Source organism: Silene latifolia, chromosome 8 (genome assembly GCF_048544455.1).
Source record: "Silene latifolia isolate original U9 population chromosome 8, ASM4854445v1, whole genome shotgun sequence".
Classification (NCBI taxonomy): Eukaryota; Viridiplantae; Streptophyta; class Magnoliopsida; order Caryophyllales; family Caryophyllaceae; genus Silene; species Silene latifolia.
The window spans coordinates 46,987,875-47,004,443 of NC_133533.1; the positions used below are offsets into that span (position 1 = coordinate 46,987,875).

At 38.1% G+C, this 16,569-nt stretch overlaps 2 protein-coding genes across 3 annotated transcripts; one reads left to right on the forward strand and one right to left on the reverse strand.

Moving 5' to 3' along the window:
- Positions 1-456: 456 nt before the first annotated feature.
- LOC141596800 (uncharacterized) lies at positions 457-12,565 on the reverse strand. Of its 2 annotated transcripts, none has more exons than XM_074417048.1 (2): positions 10,947-12,565; positions 457-933 (listed from the first exon to the last, which is right to left on the reverse strand). In XM_074417048.1, exon 1 carries the CDS (start codon positions 12,148-12,150, stop codon positions 11,167-11,169), a length of 984 nt encoding a protein of 327 aa, XP_074273149.1. In that variant the 5' UTR covers positions 12,151-12,565; the 3' UTR covers positions 457-933; positions 10,947-11,166. The 2 variants fall into 2 exon arrangements, with proteins under 2 accessions (XP_074273149.1, XP_074273150.1); XM_074417049.1 differs by having other exon boundaries at positions 11,807-12,562.
- Positions 5,643-16,518, forward strand: LOC141596799 (mitochondrial inner membrane protein OXA1-like). The gene is made up of 10 exons (XM_074417047.1): positions 5,643-7,115; positions 13,081-13,547; positions 13,886-13,976; positions 14,620-14,667; positions 14,819-14,874; positions 15,018-15,093; positions 15,191-15,322; positions 15,408-15,506; positions 15,642-15,696; positions 16,061-16,518. Exons 2-10 carry the CDS (start codon positions 13,081-13,083, stop codon positions 16,309-16,311), a joined length of 1,275 nt encoding a protein of 424 aa, XP_074273148.1. The 5' UTR covers positions 5,643-7,115; the 3' UTR covers positions 16,312-16,518.
- Positions 16,519-16,569: the final 51 nt, after the last annotated feature.

A 16,569-nucleotide genomic window follows, 5' to 3' on the forward strand; every position in this document is an offset into this window, starting at 1 on the left:
CTCGTTTGTTGCACACTTGTAATAATGAATTAAGCAAGCTATTTATAATGTTCAATGAGTATACTTTACATTAAAATATCTTACACTCATAAGCACAAGTGATTAAAATAATGTAAGTAGTTTCTTGGGCAACATGCAAAGCCAACCGAAATCTTCACCAAGAAATCGAGTATTCTTCCTCAAGAAATCGGTGCCTAAGATTGCAAGAAATCAGGTTGTGCACACACACAAAAATAGATTGGGTTTTTCAATAAGAAACAAGCATAAATGATTGTGTTTATGGGAACCATAAACATTTCCATAAATGTAAAAGCAAACAACTCATTTATAGTAAGTGTCTTATTGTGCAAGCAAACTGCTTAGCAAGTCATTGAAAGCTCTATATTCATTAAAAGATTTCAAAATATTTCCAGAAAACATTTGTGAACATTGAAAGCATTTTAACAAAGATTCAAATATTTTCGAAATATTTCTTTCAAAGACGAGCCCTAATTAACTATTGACTGAACTGTTGTTTTTGCACGTAAACGTAAATTCGTGTTAAACGATCACCTTACAACATATGACATTAGCACTAATGACAATCTTCATCTTTGATCTTCATGATGACATTCTTGATAACCTTGAATTGACAATTGGAGCTTCATACTACATGGTTACACTGAAGAGGCACACAATTAAATAACAATGAGATTAATTTGTCTTAAGGCATCATCAACACTAACTTAATCAAATTGGGTTTCTTCACAATGAAAATATAATCTTCTTCTTTCTCTCATATTTCTCTCTTTAATATTATTCCTGCATTCTTTGCTCAAGTGATCCTTCTTAAGTTATCATCATTGCAGCATTGAATTTGTCCGTAACCTATCAAATTGCATGAACAGCTACAATTCCTATCATTTGGTTATCAGAGCAAGGTTTCCTCTTAACCTACATATAAACAAAAAACAAAAAATATCAGCAATCATTAGAGAAAAAACCAAAATAAATTAGAACTTCCCTTAGAAAGGCAGACCTTTTTTCCCATCTTTTTAATCCAAAAAACACAATTTTTTTTACTAAAACCAGAAGTATTCGGGTTATCGTGGCAAAGGAAGGGGAAGAAGCTTTGGAGGAGAAGATACAACAACTTCAGGCACAAATGGACACCATTGAGCAGACTTTATCGAACTTACCAGGGCAGTTTAACAATCATAAGAAGGGTATGATCGGATCTCCTACTATTTTATTTCCTTCTTTTAATGGTGATGATGTAGAAAACTGGATCTTTAAGTGTGAGCATTTTTTTACTGTTGGAGAAATAAACAATTTTCAGAAAATTACTTATGTAACCATGCACTTAGAATCCAAGGCGTTGGCCTGGCACCAATTTACTAAGGCTAGAACTGAGGAGTTGCCCTTGGGGTGGGAAGAGTATAAAACTGCTATTAAGGCTAGATTTGGAGATACCCAAGAAGACCCAATGTCTAAAATGTTCAGCCTCAAACAGACTGGATCTGTACAAACCTATCATGACCAATTTGATCTATTGTTGAGTAAACTGATTGCAGCCTGCATATGCTTTGAGTTGTTTCTTAGCTGGTCTTGATAAGAAAATTGTTGTAATGGTAAGAATGTTAAAACCAAAGAGTATCTAGGAAGCTTATGGCCTAGAAAAATTACAAAAAACATCCATTGAACTAAACAAAAATAACCCAAGAACCTCTTTCAACTATAACAAAACACCCTTGCTACCAAATCCATCACAAAATTCGTAACCAAGTTACACAAAAAACCCATCACAAAATTCATCCCCAAGCTATACAAAAAAAACCCTTTCCCCCCACAAAATCAACCAATTTCATCACCGAACCCAAGGTACAGGCCTTATAATGCTGTCATGGAAAGTAAGAAGGCCAAGGGCTTATGCTATATTGTGATGAAAAATACACACCTCTGCATGTATGTAAAAAGAAGAGGAAACTATATGTATTGGAGTGGAGAAGGAAGTATGTGAAGAAGAAGAGGAGCTGGAGGAAGAAGAAGAGAATGGACATTGTGCTCAAATATTTGTACATGCTTTGGCTGGTCAATCCCAGTGCCAGACCATGAGAATTCCTGACCAAATAGGGAAGAGAACTCTGAGTATCCTAATAGACAGTAGCTCTCATAACTTCTTAGATGAAGGTGTAACAAGGAAGTTGTGATTAGTTATGGAACCTATTCACTCTTTTAACATCTCTGTGGCAAATGGGGGCAAACTATCATGTTCACATTAAGGTGGAAGATAAGAAACACAAAATTTGCTGCAGACTTTTTTGTTATTCCATTAGGGAGCTGTGATGCAGTGTTGGGGATTCAATGGCTAGAAACTCTTGGTCCCATTACTTTGGATTCAAATAACACACCATGAAGTTTTGTGTGGAAGGGAGGAGCCACGTTTTGAAGGGATCCCGACCAGCAACCCCGAAGGTTCAAAAGCAGTTGGATAAAACTTTAGAAGAGAGTGTACAGTTGGCAATAATTCACAGGCAGTCTGATCATGAAGCACAATTCTTTGCAATACAAGTCACCAATGAAAGGGACAGTCAAAGAGACATTAAAAACTTGTTGAGCATGTTCCCTGAGGTCCTTGAAGAGCCTAAAGGATTGCCACCATTGAGGGAGGGGGATAATCATCACATCGTTCTGAAAGCAGGCTCAAAATCCGTTAACATAAGGCCTTATAGGTACCCTATATTACAAAAAGATGTCATTGAATCTATGACCAAGGAGTTGTTGGAAAGTGGAGTGGAAGACATAGCACAAGCCCATATGCCTCACCCGTGGTTTAGTAAAAAAAGAAAGATGGGTCATGGAGGATGTGTGTGGATTATAGGGCACTAAATAAGCAAACCATTAAACATAAATTCCCTATTCTACTTATAGAATAATTGTTGGATGAACTACATGGATCACAATTTTACACTAAGATTGATCTTAGGTCTGGATTCCATCAAATAAGAATGAACCCTGATGATGTTTTTAAAACTGCATTTAGGACTCATCATGGTCACTTTGAGTACTTGGTCATGCCCTTTGGCTTAACTAATGCACCATCTACCTTCCAAAGTCTAATGAATTAGGTGTTCCAGCCCTTATTAAGGAGATTTGTCCTGGTGTTTTTTGATGATATACTGATATATAGTAAGGGATGGGCAGAACACTTGGATCATGTCAACCAAGTACTGGAAATAATGCAAAGGAACCAATTGTTTGCCAAGTCTAGTAAATGCTGCTTTGGTTCCACAAGGCTCGGGTATTTGGGGCACATCATAACCACGGAAGGAGTAGCTACTGATAGCACTAAAATTTCGACCATGTCTGATTGGCCAACCCCTAAAACTCTTAAGCAGTTAAGGGGATTATTGGGGTTAACTGGATATTACAGAAGGTTTGTCAAGAGATATTGTGTGGTGAGCAAACCATTGACTAATTTGCTTAAGAAGAATGCGTTTAAGTGGGATGATATGGCTCAAGAAGCTTTTGAGAAATTAAAGAGAGCTATAGTATCTGCCCTTGTGTTAGCACTACCCAACTTCTCTAAGCCCTTCATCCTAGAAACAAATGCTTCAGGAGGAGGAATTAGCGTTATTTTAATGCAGGACAATCCCCTTATTGCCTTTATCAGTAAGGCACTAGCTCCCAAACATCTAGCCTTGTCTACCTATGAAAGGGAATTGTTGGCCATAATATATGCAGTTACAAAATGGAGTCAATATCTGGTGGACAAGAAGTTTACCATAAAAACTGACCATGAAAGCCTCAAATATCTCTTGGAGCAAAGAGTAACAAGCCCTTTGCAACAAAAGTGATTGGCTAAATTGATGGGTTATGAGTATGACATTGTTTATAAAAAGGGAAAAGAAAATATTGTGGTTGATGCTTTATCTAGAATAGAGGGCTCAGAGTTACTGCAAATGCACATCAGTACTATCAGTACCAACTTATACAGTAAGATTCAAGAAGCATGGGTGAAAGATGAGGCCCTAACCACAATTATTAAAGACTTAGAGAAAGATCCACACTCCCATAAACATTACACTTGGGTGGGAGAACAATTAAAAAGGAAAGAAAAGTTGGTGGTAGGTCATTATGAAGGATTGAGTAATATGCTTATTTCATTAATGCATAATACAATGCAAGTTGGTCATTTTAGGCTGGAAGCTACTTATCAAAGGCTTAAGCAGAAATTCTTTTGGAAGGGAATGAAAAGGCAAATACATGAGTACATCCAAAATTGCCCCACATGTCAACAATGCAAATATGAGGTTGTAGCTTACCCAGGAAAATTGCAGCCTCTACCCATTCCCAATTCAATTTGGACTGATATAAGCATGAATTTTGTGGATGGTTTGCCTAATTAGTCAATGGGGATGGACTCAATTATGGTAGTTGTGGACAGGTTAAGCAAATCAACATATTTCATTCCTCTAAAACACCCTTATATACCCCTTATTGTAGCCCAAGCTTACTTTGATAATATCTACAAGCTCCATGGAATGCCCCAAAGCATTGTCTCTGATAGAGATCCAATATTTCTTAGCAACTTTTGGTAAGAATTATTTTTAGTGCAAGGGACTGAACTAAATCTTTCTTCAGTTTACCATCCATAGTCTGATGGACAAATAGAAGTTCTTAATAGGTGTCTTGAGACCTATCTAAGATGTTATTGCAGTGAAGCTCCCTCAGAATGGTGTAAGTGGTTACCTGTTGCTGAGTATTGGTATAACACCTCCTATCACTCTGCTCTCAAGGTTTCCCCCTATGAGGTCATTTATGGCCGGCCAGCCTCCCTCATACACCTCCCTTACTTAGCTGGTGAAAGTAAGATGGATGCAGTAGATAGAGCATTGCTTGGCAGGGAAGAGATGCTGCAAATCATCAAGCTTAACCTAGATAAAGCTCAAAATAGGATGAAGCAATGTGTTGATAAGAAAAGGAGTGACAGGGTATTTGAGACGGGGGATTATTTATATCTGAAATTACAACCTTACAGGCAGAGGTCAGTGTCCACAAGAGGGAATCAGAAACTTGCAAAAAGGTATTATGGATCTTATAAGGTGTTGGCTAGAATTAGCAAGGTGGCCTACGAGCTACAACTTCCTCCTGGTGCTAAAATTCATCACACCTTTCATGATTCCTTGCTAAAGAAATGTTATGGACCTCCACCATGCAATATCTCTACACCTATATCAACTACACAAGCTGCTCAACCTGAGCTCATACTGGCTAGAAAGATGGTAAAAAGGGGGAGAGTTTCTGCAACTAAAGTCCTGGTTAAGTGGCTGGATTCACCATTGGAGGATGCTACACGAGAGTTTTTATATGACCTTAAACTCAAATATCCCAATCTTGATCCTTGGGGCCAAGGATCAGATGAAGGAGAGGGTAATGATGCAATTGCTGATAATGCTCAGCTAAATGTTATACAAATAAATGCAGCATCAGAGGGAAACATTGATCATACAATTGGCGTGCAGTATTCAAACAACAAAAGGATGAGTTGGATAACCATGGGTCAGAATGGAGCACCTGAATTCTGTTACAAATCACGTGGAGAATATGCCAGCAATACCATGATAGTACAAGGACAGCTCACCTAAAGTACACCTGCCATATGTAGAGAATGTATCTTAATTTCAGTAATTTCATTCCCAATAATTGGTTGTAACGGCTTGATTTATCATCCTATAAATAGCAGCTGATGTATGACACTCAATATCAATGAAAATATAATCTTCCTCTTTCTCTCATATTCCTCTTTTTAATGTTATTCCTGCATTCTTTGCCCAAGTGATCCTTCTTAAGTTATCATCACTGCAGCATTGAATTTGTCCGTAGCCTATCAAATTGCTTGAACAGCTACAATTCCCATCAAAGTAATTTCGATGAGTAATTGACTTAGTTAGCGGAAAAAACCAAATGTGACAGTATAGACTCATGGATTGGGTTTAGACTTTAGAGGCACACCATAGAATACAACTTCAATACCAACAAGGGTTGACCTCGATGGTAGGGTCCAACTTCTAACTTTGAGGCAAGAGGTTAGATTCCCATTATAAGTTTAAATATAGCTCTGTTGGTAGGCGATATTGTAAACAACATTGTAACCCCCCAAAAGGCTGGTGGTGTACCATGTCCTTGGGATGGGTAAGGCGGTAAGGCCTACCCATTAACCTAAATTTTTATGCACACAAAAAATAGAATGCAACAACAATGTACCAACAAAAGGGATTTTCTATGATGTACCCCTATGTTTTCCCAAATTCCAATATATACCTCGATTTTTAAGAAACGTCTGATATACTCTTAAACTCCCAAATTAGCACCTAAAATACCCCAGGTACATCGAGGAGAAAATAAGGATTATATTGATCGTAAAATTTTAGCATTTAGGGTATTTGTAAAACAATTTATTGAGCTCAAGGGTATCTTCTGTGATTTTGAAAAATCGAGGGTATATACCATAGAATCCGAATAAACACTAGGGTACACCATAGAAAAACCAAAAAATAGATAGAATACAACAACAATATTATCCATTCCAATACCCTAATGAATGGCTCCTGCAAATACACGTTAAAGCTATTACACCGACACTTCAATTAGCTGCCTTGTCGTGTGTTCGACACAACACGTCACTTCTCTTAAATATAGAAAATCAAAATTACACAAAACAGCCGTATTTGATACTTCGACACGTGATAAAACACCGTACAAGAGAGCCGGAGGAGTAACACAAGATTACCCCATAATGTCACTAGTTTAGCAATATCGTTGTCCAATGATTAGAAAATCTTGAATAACTCGGGTCATTTTAAGCACAAGTCGACTTCTTTAGCGTTCTAAATCAAGTAATCTCAGTTTAAAAGCCTCATAGCCCGCATCCTTTGGAATTTGGGCAAAGTTTGAAGTTGCTCTTTACACTTTTCAGTATTGTGTAACCGTTTTGTTGTCATTTTTTCATGTCACACTGACTAGTGACTACTACAAGTAACAAATTGGACGTCACTCTTGACTTGCTTCTCGAATTACGGTCTTCTTGTATATAATCTCAACTGTTTCTGATATCAATTCATTCCTCTGTAACTGTAAGTATCACTTCACTCTACCAATTATATCTTCCCCGTCAATTCTTTACGTTTTTCTTATTTAAGTTTCTCAGTCACCGTATTATGTCAAGTAAAATGGTAAATGTTGATGATACACTCTGATTTCTCCGTTTTTACTGTCAATGATTTAGGTCGTATCAGTCATGCCCAGAATTGTTCTTGATTTTTCTTGATTTTGATCAAGAAAAATGTAAATTAGGTTGATTATTTTAATCTGAAAGCAAATATGGAGTAGAGCTTTAGGTTATAGATTGCGATCAAATGTTCTGGTAGGTTTGTGAAGACATGGAATCATGTATGAAGCATTGATAATGGAGGAAATGAACTCCATTGATGATCAGCTTGATTGATGAATTAAAGAGGAAAGTAAGAGAGAGAAAATGTGTAGAGAGATGATGTAAATAAGGAAAATGATTGTATTAAATTATGCAAATGTACAGCTGGTCAGTTATATACAAAATGTACTCGAGTTAGTAAAACTAACTAAGGTTAGCCTAATGACATTAGTAATTCTTCACATCCCCCCCTCAAGGTGGGTTTGCCAAATGAGGGTCAAATAACAAACCCAACTTGGAGGACAAGAAAACATGTTGTTGCTGTCCCAATGGTTTTGTGAGCAAGTCTGCTAACTGTAAACTAGATTTCAGGTGCACCGTAGCAATTAACCCCTCTTGGACCTTTTCTCGTACATAATGGCAATCAATGTTCAGGTGCTTGGTCCTCTCATGAAATACCGGGTTTCTTTGCTATGTGTTGAAGCGGACTTATTGTCACAAAACAGGTTGATTGCGAGAAACCAAACATCGAGATCTTGTAATAAGCCTTGCAACCAAACAATCTCTCTGCCGTATAGGACATGGCCCTATATTCGACTCGGTGATGACTTGAATCTTGTTTTTGCTTTTTAGTTTTCCACGAAACAAGAGCTTTGCGAGAAATGTACATTGGCGGTGGTCGATCTGTGCAATCGAACTTGCGGTACCCAATCTGCATCACGAAAACTTGCAAGAGAGAGGTCATTGTCGGCGGGTAGAAGAGAGCTGCGTCTTTAGTCCCTCAAGATATCGTAAAACATGAATGGCGGCTTGGAGGTGAGGCTCTCTAGGAGCACTAAGAAATCGACTAAGGTCTTTGGCAATAGGACAGATCAGGCCTAGTCAAATTAAGATACAAGAGTTTACCAATTAATCTTCTATAGACTTCTGGTTCAGGCAGTAAAAGCCCTTCGTCAGTTGAAAGTTGAAGACCTCTAGGAAGAGGAAATGGGGCTGATTTGCAATTAGTCATACCAGCATCTTTTAACATATCATGGACGTATTTCCTTTGATTAAGGAGAAGACCTTCGGTGGATCTGGTGATTTCAAGTCCCAGAAAATACCTTATCTCTCCTAAATCTTTTATGGTGAATGCTTTGTCAATACTCCTTTCAAGTCTTTGCATATAAGATATATCAGAGCCTGTGATCAACAGGTTATCAACATACACAAGCACCACAACAAAGGAATCCTCTTGCCTTCTGATGAAAAGAGAGTAGTCAGACTTTGATTGAGAAAATCCTTGAGATATAAGCAATTTGGAAAGCTCTATGTTCCATTGTCTCGAAGCTTGTTTGAGACCATAAAGAGATCTCTTAAGCTTACATACTTGACCTGGAAGTGCCTTGGAATAGCCTTCGGGAGGTCTCATGTAAACCTCTTCTTCTAGAAAACCATGCAAGAAAGCATTGTTTATGTCTAGTTGGTTAATAACCCATCCTCTTGACATCGCTATCGATAACAACACCGGACGGTTGTGAATTTAGCCACAGGTGAAAACGTGTGCTTGAAATCCTTACCTTTAACTTGATTGTACCCTTTTGCCACTAATCTGGCCTTATATCTTTCAATCGTTCCATCTTGCTTGAATTTAATCTTGTATACCCACTTTGAACCAATTGCCTTAAAACCAGAAGGAAGATTAGTAATTTCCCAAGTTCCATTAGCTTCTAAGGCATCCAATTCTAACTTCATAGCTTGGACCCAATGAGGGTCTAATGTGGCTCGTGATAATGAGAGGGTTCATGCACCTCCAACACCTTTGTAAGAGAAGCGATAAGTGCCTCGGATATGTAGTGATGTCAAACACGAAAAATGAAGAAGCGGCGAGGCTTTAGTGTAGAGGCAAACAAAGTCCTGCAGATTACTTGGAGGCTTAACGACCCTTGTGGACTTTCGATTTGTGCAACTTGATTGCGAAATATTTGATGGCATCCCCGAGTGATAGTTCCACTTGCAGTACGGAATTAGTGGCATTATTATTCTCACGTCTGACAAATTGTCTCCCTTGTGGATCGATATAGTAAGATCCTCTTTGTCGTGAGAAATAAATGGATGAGGATCACTAGGAAATTCGAGGCATATGAATGCCGGTGGGGACTATTTGACATTATTTTCGTGTTTGTAGGGAAATATAGACTCATTAAAGATCACATCCCTACTCACTAAAATTTTGTGGGTTTCTAAATCATAAAGTTTGTAACCCTTTTGTCCATAGGGATAACCAATAAAGACACACCTCCTAGCCTTGGGATCAAATTTATCCCTATTTCTAGAAGACACTAGGGCAAAACATAAGCATCCTATTATCCTTAATCGGTCATAATTTGCTTCTTTATGCATCAAAACCTCATAGGGTGTAGACCAAGAAAGAATAGGTGTAGGCAACTTGTTTATCACAAAAGTTCTTTGCTAATAGACACTCACCCCAAAAACGTTTAGGTAACCCTGCATATAACATCATGGCTCTAGCCGTCTCAACTAAATGTCTATGTTTACGCTCCACTCTTCCATTTTGTTGTGGAACACCGGCATACTTTTTGATGAATTATACCCTTACTAGCAAACAAGTGAGAACAAACATCTTGAACAATTTACATTCCATTGTCACTCCTAACCATTTTAATGTTGACCCCAAATTGATTGTAAATCGAGAGAAAAATTATCTATGGTAGCACAAACTAACTCTTTTGTTTTCAACAGAAAAGTCCAAGTTACCCTTGTATTATCATCAACAATGGTTAGAAAGTAATGTGCTCCGATGATCGTTGCTTACTCTAAATGGCCCCCATAGATCTACATGTATCAAATCAAATGGTCTAGCAGCGACCACTAGACACATCTCTATCAAAAGATAACTTTGTGCATCTTAGCCATGACACAAGTTTCACAACTGTAATCCTTCAAATCCAATTTATTTAACTCATGAATATGTTTCATCTTTACAATTGAAGTATGACCAAGACGAGCATGAAACAATTCAACTTTGCCATGAGCATGACACCTAGTATCTGTAGTACACAAAAGACTAGCACTTGGATTTGACACATTACAACTCTTACATTTATTAATATTCTTAGTAAAGCAAGTGTCCTCATGCTTCTCAACTTGCCTCAACTTATAGAGACCTCCTTCTCTTGGGACATGACGACCACTATGTGCTTATCCTGGCCCTGTATTACACATCTTGTGTCATCAAACAATGCTATCATTCTAGAATCGTGAGATAGTTTTCCAATGGATAACAAGTTATATTTGAAATCGGGGACATATAAGACTCACGAAAGTATTATTTGTGAACCGACTTGTATGACACAGTACTCAACTAATTTTGTTGAACCATCGGCAGCTATTAGAATGGGTTTACATAATTTTTTTAGGTTCAAAAACAAATGTTTTTGTGATGTCATGTGATCCGAAGCCCCTGTGTCTAATATCCATTCTATTTGATTAGTAGCACAAGCAGTAGAAACAACATTAGTGGCTAGAATGATACCCGCAAAATTGACGGATGCGAGAGGAGTAATTCATTGGTCCACCAATGTTACCGAAAATCGCTTGCATGACTTGTTGATATATTGCGGCAACTCAAAGGTCTAGGATCAACTTTAGGAGGAGGTTCTTGTGACTTGACGAAGATGTTCCCACTTGTGGATCTCTATCATAAGTCTCGACCTTGAAATCAAATGGTGTATCATCATACACCTCCACAAAGATTAGCGATATACTTCGAGCGAAGCATTGTATTTACGAGCATTAGCTTTGTTTCCTAGCCGATAGCTAGCTCTCATCTCAGGATGTAGAACAAAACAAGTATCCATAGTATGACCCCCTTTGTTACAGGCATTACACCACCTCTGATCATACTTAGGCTTCTTACTACTGTTACCATCCTTATCTTTCTTCCAAACATTCCAAGGGCCTTGATTATTGCCAGACTTAGAAGCTTGTGATTTCATTGCAGCTAGAGCACTAGAATCTTGCTCAGTTTGTAAGATTAGTGAGATATTCTTCTGACTTTCTACTTGTTGTAGAATAGAGTAAGCCTTGTTAATGTTTGGAATTGGATCCATAGACAAGATGTTTGTTCTTAAAGTCTCGTAAGAGCTGTTTAGTCCCATCAAGAATGTGATTAATTTCTCTCTAGAGACAGATTCTAAAACTTGCTTGAGAATGTTGCAAGTGCATTTATCCATAGCACCGCAATTGCATTCAGGAAAAAACTCAATTTCATCTATGTCATCCCAACGCCTTTTCAGCTTAGTAAAGTACTCGGCAATCGAATCATTATCTTGAGAAATGTTTTTTAACTCCTTCTTTAATTGAAAAAGTAAAGGTCCATTAGATTGACCATACCTTTCTCGAATTTCCGACCATAGCGAAGCAGCAGATTTTGACGATATGTAGGCTTCTTTTATTCCTGGAATTATGGTGTTCACGATCCAGCATCGCACCATAGCATCACTTCTCATCCATTGCGGCAACTTCGGTGAATTAGGTGCAGGTCTTGCTACAGTACCGTCAACAAAGCCCTGTTTGTTCTTGGAACCGAGTGCAAGAAACATTCCTCTACTCCAATGAGGATAATTTTGTCCATTAAACATCGTCTCCAGAAGCTTCATCCCTGAGTAATCCGATTGCGAGAGAAAAAGAGGATCGTCGTACGCGTTCCTGTATTCTGCGTCTGTGTTTTCTGGCATCTTGATCGGAAAATAGAGGTGAATTGACTTAAAAATTGATACGAATGTAAATCGGAAGATTGAATTGACTTGTTCTAAGAGAATCAAAGCAAAGAAATGAAAGAAAAAATCGAAAATTTTGACGAAGCTAATTTTTAGGGTTTTGTGATAATTGATCGAAAATCGATCGAACAAAGACGAAAGATTTGCGGAAGCAGAAAAAAAATGCTAGATTAATGAAGAGACAGGATCTAATCCTTCTCTGATACCATGTGAAGACATGGAATCATGTATGAAGCATTGATAATGGAGGAAATGAACTCCATTGATGATCAGCTTGATTGATGAATTAAAGAGGAAAGTAAGAGAGAGAAAATGTGTAGAGAGATGATGTAAATAAGGAAAATGATTGTATTAAATTATGCAAATGTACAGCTGGTCAGTTATATACAAAATGTACTCGAGTTAGTAAAACTAACTAAGGTTAGCCTAATGACATTAGTAATTCTTCACAAGGTTGTTGCAGAATGCTGATTATGAGGCTTTAAGAGTAACTAGAAATTGCGATCAATTGTCCTTTCGACTGTTATCTCGTTTCATTTTAGGGTGATAGTGGTGAATTTGTGTCAATAGCATTGGCAATATAGGAAGGCAAATTTTAGTTTCGATTAGAATGAATTTAATGGGGACACTTTTGTTTTAGTATGAAGTTGATGCAATTTTGTACGCAGTTTTCATTTTGGGTCATCTGGAAACGATCTCTTGATGAATATATATGGGTAACACTACATAGTACATACGTCCTGCTCCCTCTCGTATCGCCTTTACTGGGATCCCTTGTGCTCAATGTTACTGTAATTAGTTTGATGGGAAACTGTGTACAAGTTTGCATTTGATTATTTTCTTGCAGTAACGCCCCTTTCTCATTTAGCTTTCCTTTTTGCATTTCAGATGGCTTGTCGACACAGTCTAACGAAGAAAACAATCCTTTTGAGGAGATGGTACCACCCATCTTTAAGTCACATTGTTTATCACCGTAGAGAGAGTGATAAGGAATTCCATTCACAAAGTCATAGTCAATCTCAGAATGGAATTGTGCCTAACATAAGTGGCATGTCTAGAAATGGAAGACATGGATTTCTCTTGCGACAGAGTAAATTTTTGTTTGTTTTACCTTTCACTCAGGGTTTTGGACCTTCATTGCTCAAATATATGTCAACTCAAGGTTGGGAAGGTTCCAACAATGTTGAACTATTGGGAGATGCTGCTAATACTTTAACTGATAAAACAGTAGAAGTAGTTTCCTCACAAGCTCCTGCTGTTAGTGAGGTAGCTCTGGCCGCCGCTGAGTCTTCCATACCAGTTGCCGCTATTCAATACTTGATCGATATTGTGCATTCTTTTACTGGTTTAAACTGGTAATTTACCCATCTAGGTTTCTGAAATTAGAGAATACAGTATATATGACTCTTCTCATACTTTCTAGTTCATGTCACTGAACATCTTCACGCTTTTCTAGTACGCTATGTTGGAGTTTATCCATTTATGTGTGTCAACTGTAGAATTAGAATGGAAGCTCTTTGCACATTTAGTATATGTATCGGCGAAGAGAAAGTGTTGGAACTTGTGAAGTTTACATGAAACCCTGAAGAGATTTAGCAGATTTTTCTCATTACACAATGTTTGAGGCCCAAACTGCTCTTAAATTGTCATTATGATTTATTCTTACAATCAATTACGATCGCCATATTTCCAGGTGGGCAGCAATAGCTGTCACAACTATTTTGGTTAGAGGAGCCACTCTGCCTTTTCTCATAAATCAGCTCAAAGCTACCTATAAATTTCGTGTAAGTCTGCTTCAACTGACAAGGATAAATCTCTTGTGGAATTATAGATACGTTATGTGTCTCAATTCCATCTTTGTTATCAACTACCTTCAATTTCTGGAGTCCTCTAAGTTTACTTTGTCATTTGCGTTTCCAAGTGGAGCCAAGACCGACAATTATTGGTTCTGGTCTTCTGGACTATGTGGAATCATGCAAAATGGCTTTCACAACTGACTGCAGTTATTATTATTAGAACTAGCAGTTATTCGATGCAATTTTCAAAGAATTTTCATTATGGGTCAAGAAACAGCCCTTTTGTATTAATAAGTCGGGTAAGACAGCATAGTGCATACATACGAGAATATCCAACACCCTTTACCTTGCCATTTACATCACTAATTCTATTATGTTCTTCTTGTCTGAGTTTACTTTGTGCGAGGCTGGCCTGCAAGGCTGTGACTTTCTATGAAGAAATTGTATGCCTTTCTCTATAGTTGCCTTTCTCTATAGTTCCCTCTCCTGTGTGTGGTTTCCCTTGTTGCGTTCTTGGTGCTGATCCAAAAAATTGTCTTGGTATTCAGTGTTTAACTAGTTTCATTATGCCCTAGCCATCTGTACATTACTTGAATGTGCCATTTCTAACATTGAAGGCTGTTACGCGCAGTTGATAGGGCGGCGTCTGAAGGAGATTAAACAGCAGATTCAAGCATCGGTATGAACCTCCCATCTGTTGCTCTCTTGTGTGGGTTAAATCTATTAACCCTACTATTAACACAAGTTCTATTGAAGCCTCCTTGTCGTATTTGGGCTTCTTTGTTACTGTATCCTTGTGATTGATTGTATCCCTGCGATTATATTATCAGGACGATCCCATTGCACTGGACGAGGGCACCAAAAAAATGGACGCATTGTTTGCAAGGCAAGTATTTTACTTCTTGTTCTGGTCATTTGCCTTACCTTGAAAAGTGACTAGATCAGCATCATCACATATATTAGACCTGCAGGGTGGTCATTCAAGTCGGGTCAGTTCATGTTCATCATGTTTTGGTATTGAGTCAACAGATATGGAGTCAGCCCGTTTACACCATGGAAAGAACTTCTAGTTCAAGGCCCTATCTTTATTGGCTTTTATCTGGCTGTGAGACCCTGTACTCCCACTTCAACATTTCCCTTTTAAAATTAAGTTAGCTGCTCTAGTACTTTTAATCTCATTAAGCTTGTTGACGATGTCCCAGATCGCAAATATGGTTGAGAAGGTTCCATCTTTAAGAACCGGTGGTGCTCTCTGGTTCACTGATCTTACAACTCCCGATACTTTGTGCATCTTCCCTCTTCTGACGTCACTATCCTTCTTGATCACCGCTGAGGTTGAAATTCAAAGATAATTGAGAGTCTTGCACATTCCGTATCAATTTTCAGGGGTTTTGTCTCTGCTAACTGCAGTTTTTGCAGTGCTATGTGCGAGAAGGTAGTCAAATGACCAGTACCAAGAGGAACTCTGCAAGGATTATTGCTATTCTTACAGTACCACTTTTAATGGGGTTTCCAAAGGTATATGATTTATTTGAGAAGATGAATCCTTGCAATTTTTCCTAGAGGTATTATAATTTGGAATTAAAATTGTTGGGTTTCAGTCGCAAGTGTCGAGTACTATTATTCATCCGCCAATATTGATGTTTGTTACAGGCATTCTTTTGCTATTGGATACCCTCCAATGTGTTTAATCTTGCATACGTATTAGGTGAGTGTATTCACTTCTGAAATTATTTTTTACTAGTATGGGAAGTTATTGTTTTCGAAGAATGCCCACAAAATAAAAAATAAAAAATAAAAACGTGAGCCTTCTGGATGAATACCCCACCCCTGTTCATAACCTCCTGTTTTTATTAAGCTCCGGCGTCTCTGATGAATTGTTTTTGTTTGGTTTTGTCCATAAGACTATAAGATTAGATGGTCTTTTCACAGAGTTACTTCGTCTTACGCCCCTGATGGTACTCCTCATTAAGTGTCAGAGTAGCATGCCTAACAGCCTAAGCCATTCTTTAATCAACCACGGCTACCAAATGGAGATTGAATGTTGCTTTACAGAATTTTTGGTCCTGCAGGTATCAAACACCCTGAAATCAGAAAGTTATTCGATCTTCCTGCAGCTTCAATGTCTTCTACTGGTAAATCACCTTCCAGACAGTCAGTAACATCATCCGAGCAACATGAAACCGATGAAGAGCCGACAAAGTCCCCTGATTCATCCCAAGTTGCTGACACGAGGGTTTCTTCACTCGCAGTTATAAAACAAAGGATAAGACATCTTGAGAAACAGCTTAAGGCGGAAAAGAAAAATAAGAAGGCTAGATGATTCAATGACTTTTTCCGGAAGAAATGACGATTTCAATAGTTTCCTTAATTCTGACAGTTTTTCAGTGAAACCTTAGCAACGCGATTGCATCCTTTCTAACCCCCTCTCCCTTCACAGTCCAACAGTTGGAATGGAGTTGCATGCCTTAGTCAGGTGGTGTTCCTTCACCGCTTTCTCAACAGCTATACCGTGTATGTCGTCTAGGTTTTTACTTATAACTCCTGCTCATTATCTCTTGCTCATTCAAATGAACGATTT

Bases quoted from the DNA above. Each gene is read 5' to 3' on its own strand.
- LOC141596800 (XM_074417048.1), bottom strand. From the start codon at position 12,150: ATGCCAGAAAACACAGACGCAGAATACAGGAACGCGTACGACGATCCT.
- LOC141596799 (XM_074417047.1), top strand. From the start codon at position 13,081: ATGGCTTGTCGACACAGTCTAACGAAGAAAACAATCCTTTTGAGGAGA. The intron at 13,977-14,619 runs GTAAGTCTGCTT...TGTTACGCGCAG, and splicing joins AAGCTACCTATAAATTTCGT to TTGATAGGGCGGCGTCTGAA. The intron at 15,323-15,407 runs GTTGAAATTCAA...CAGTTTTTGCAG, and splicing joins CCTTCTTGATCACCGCTGAG to TGCTATGTGCGAGAAGGTAG.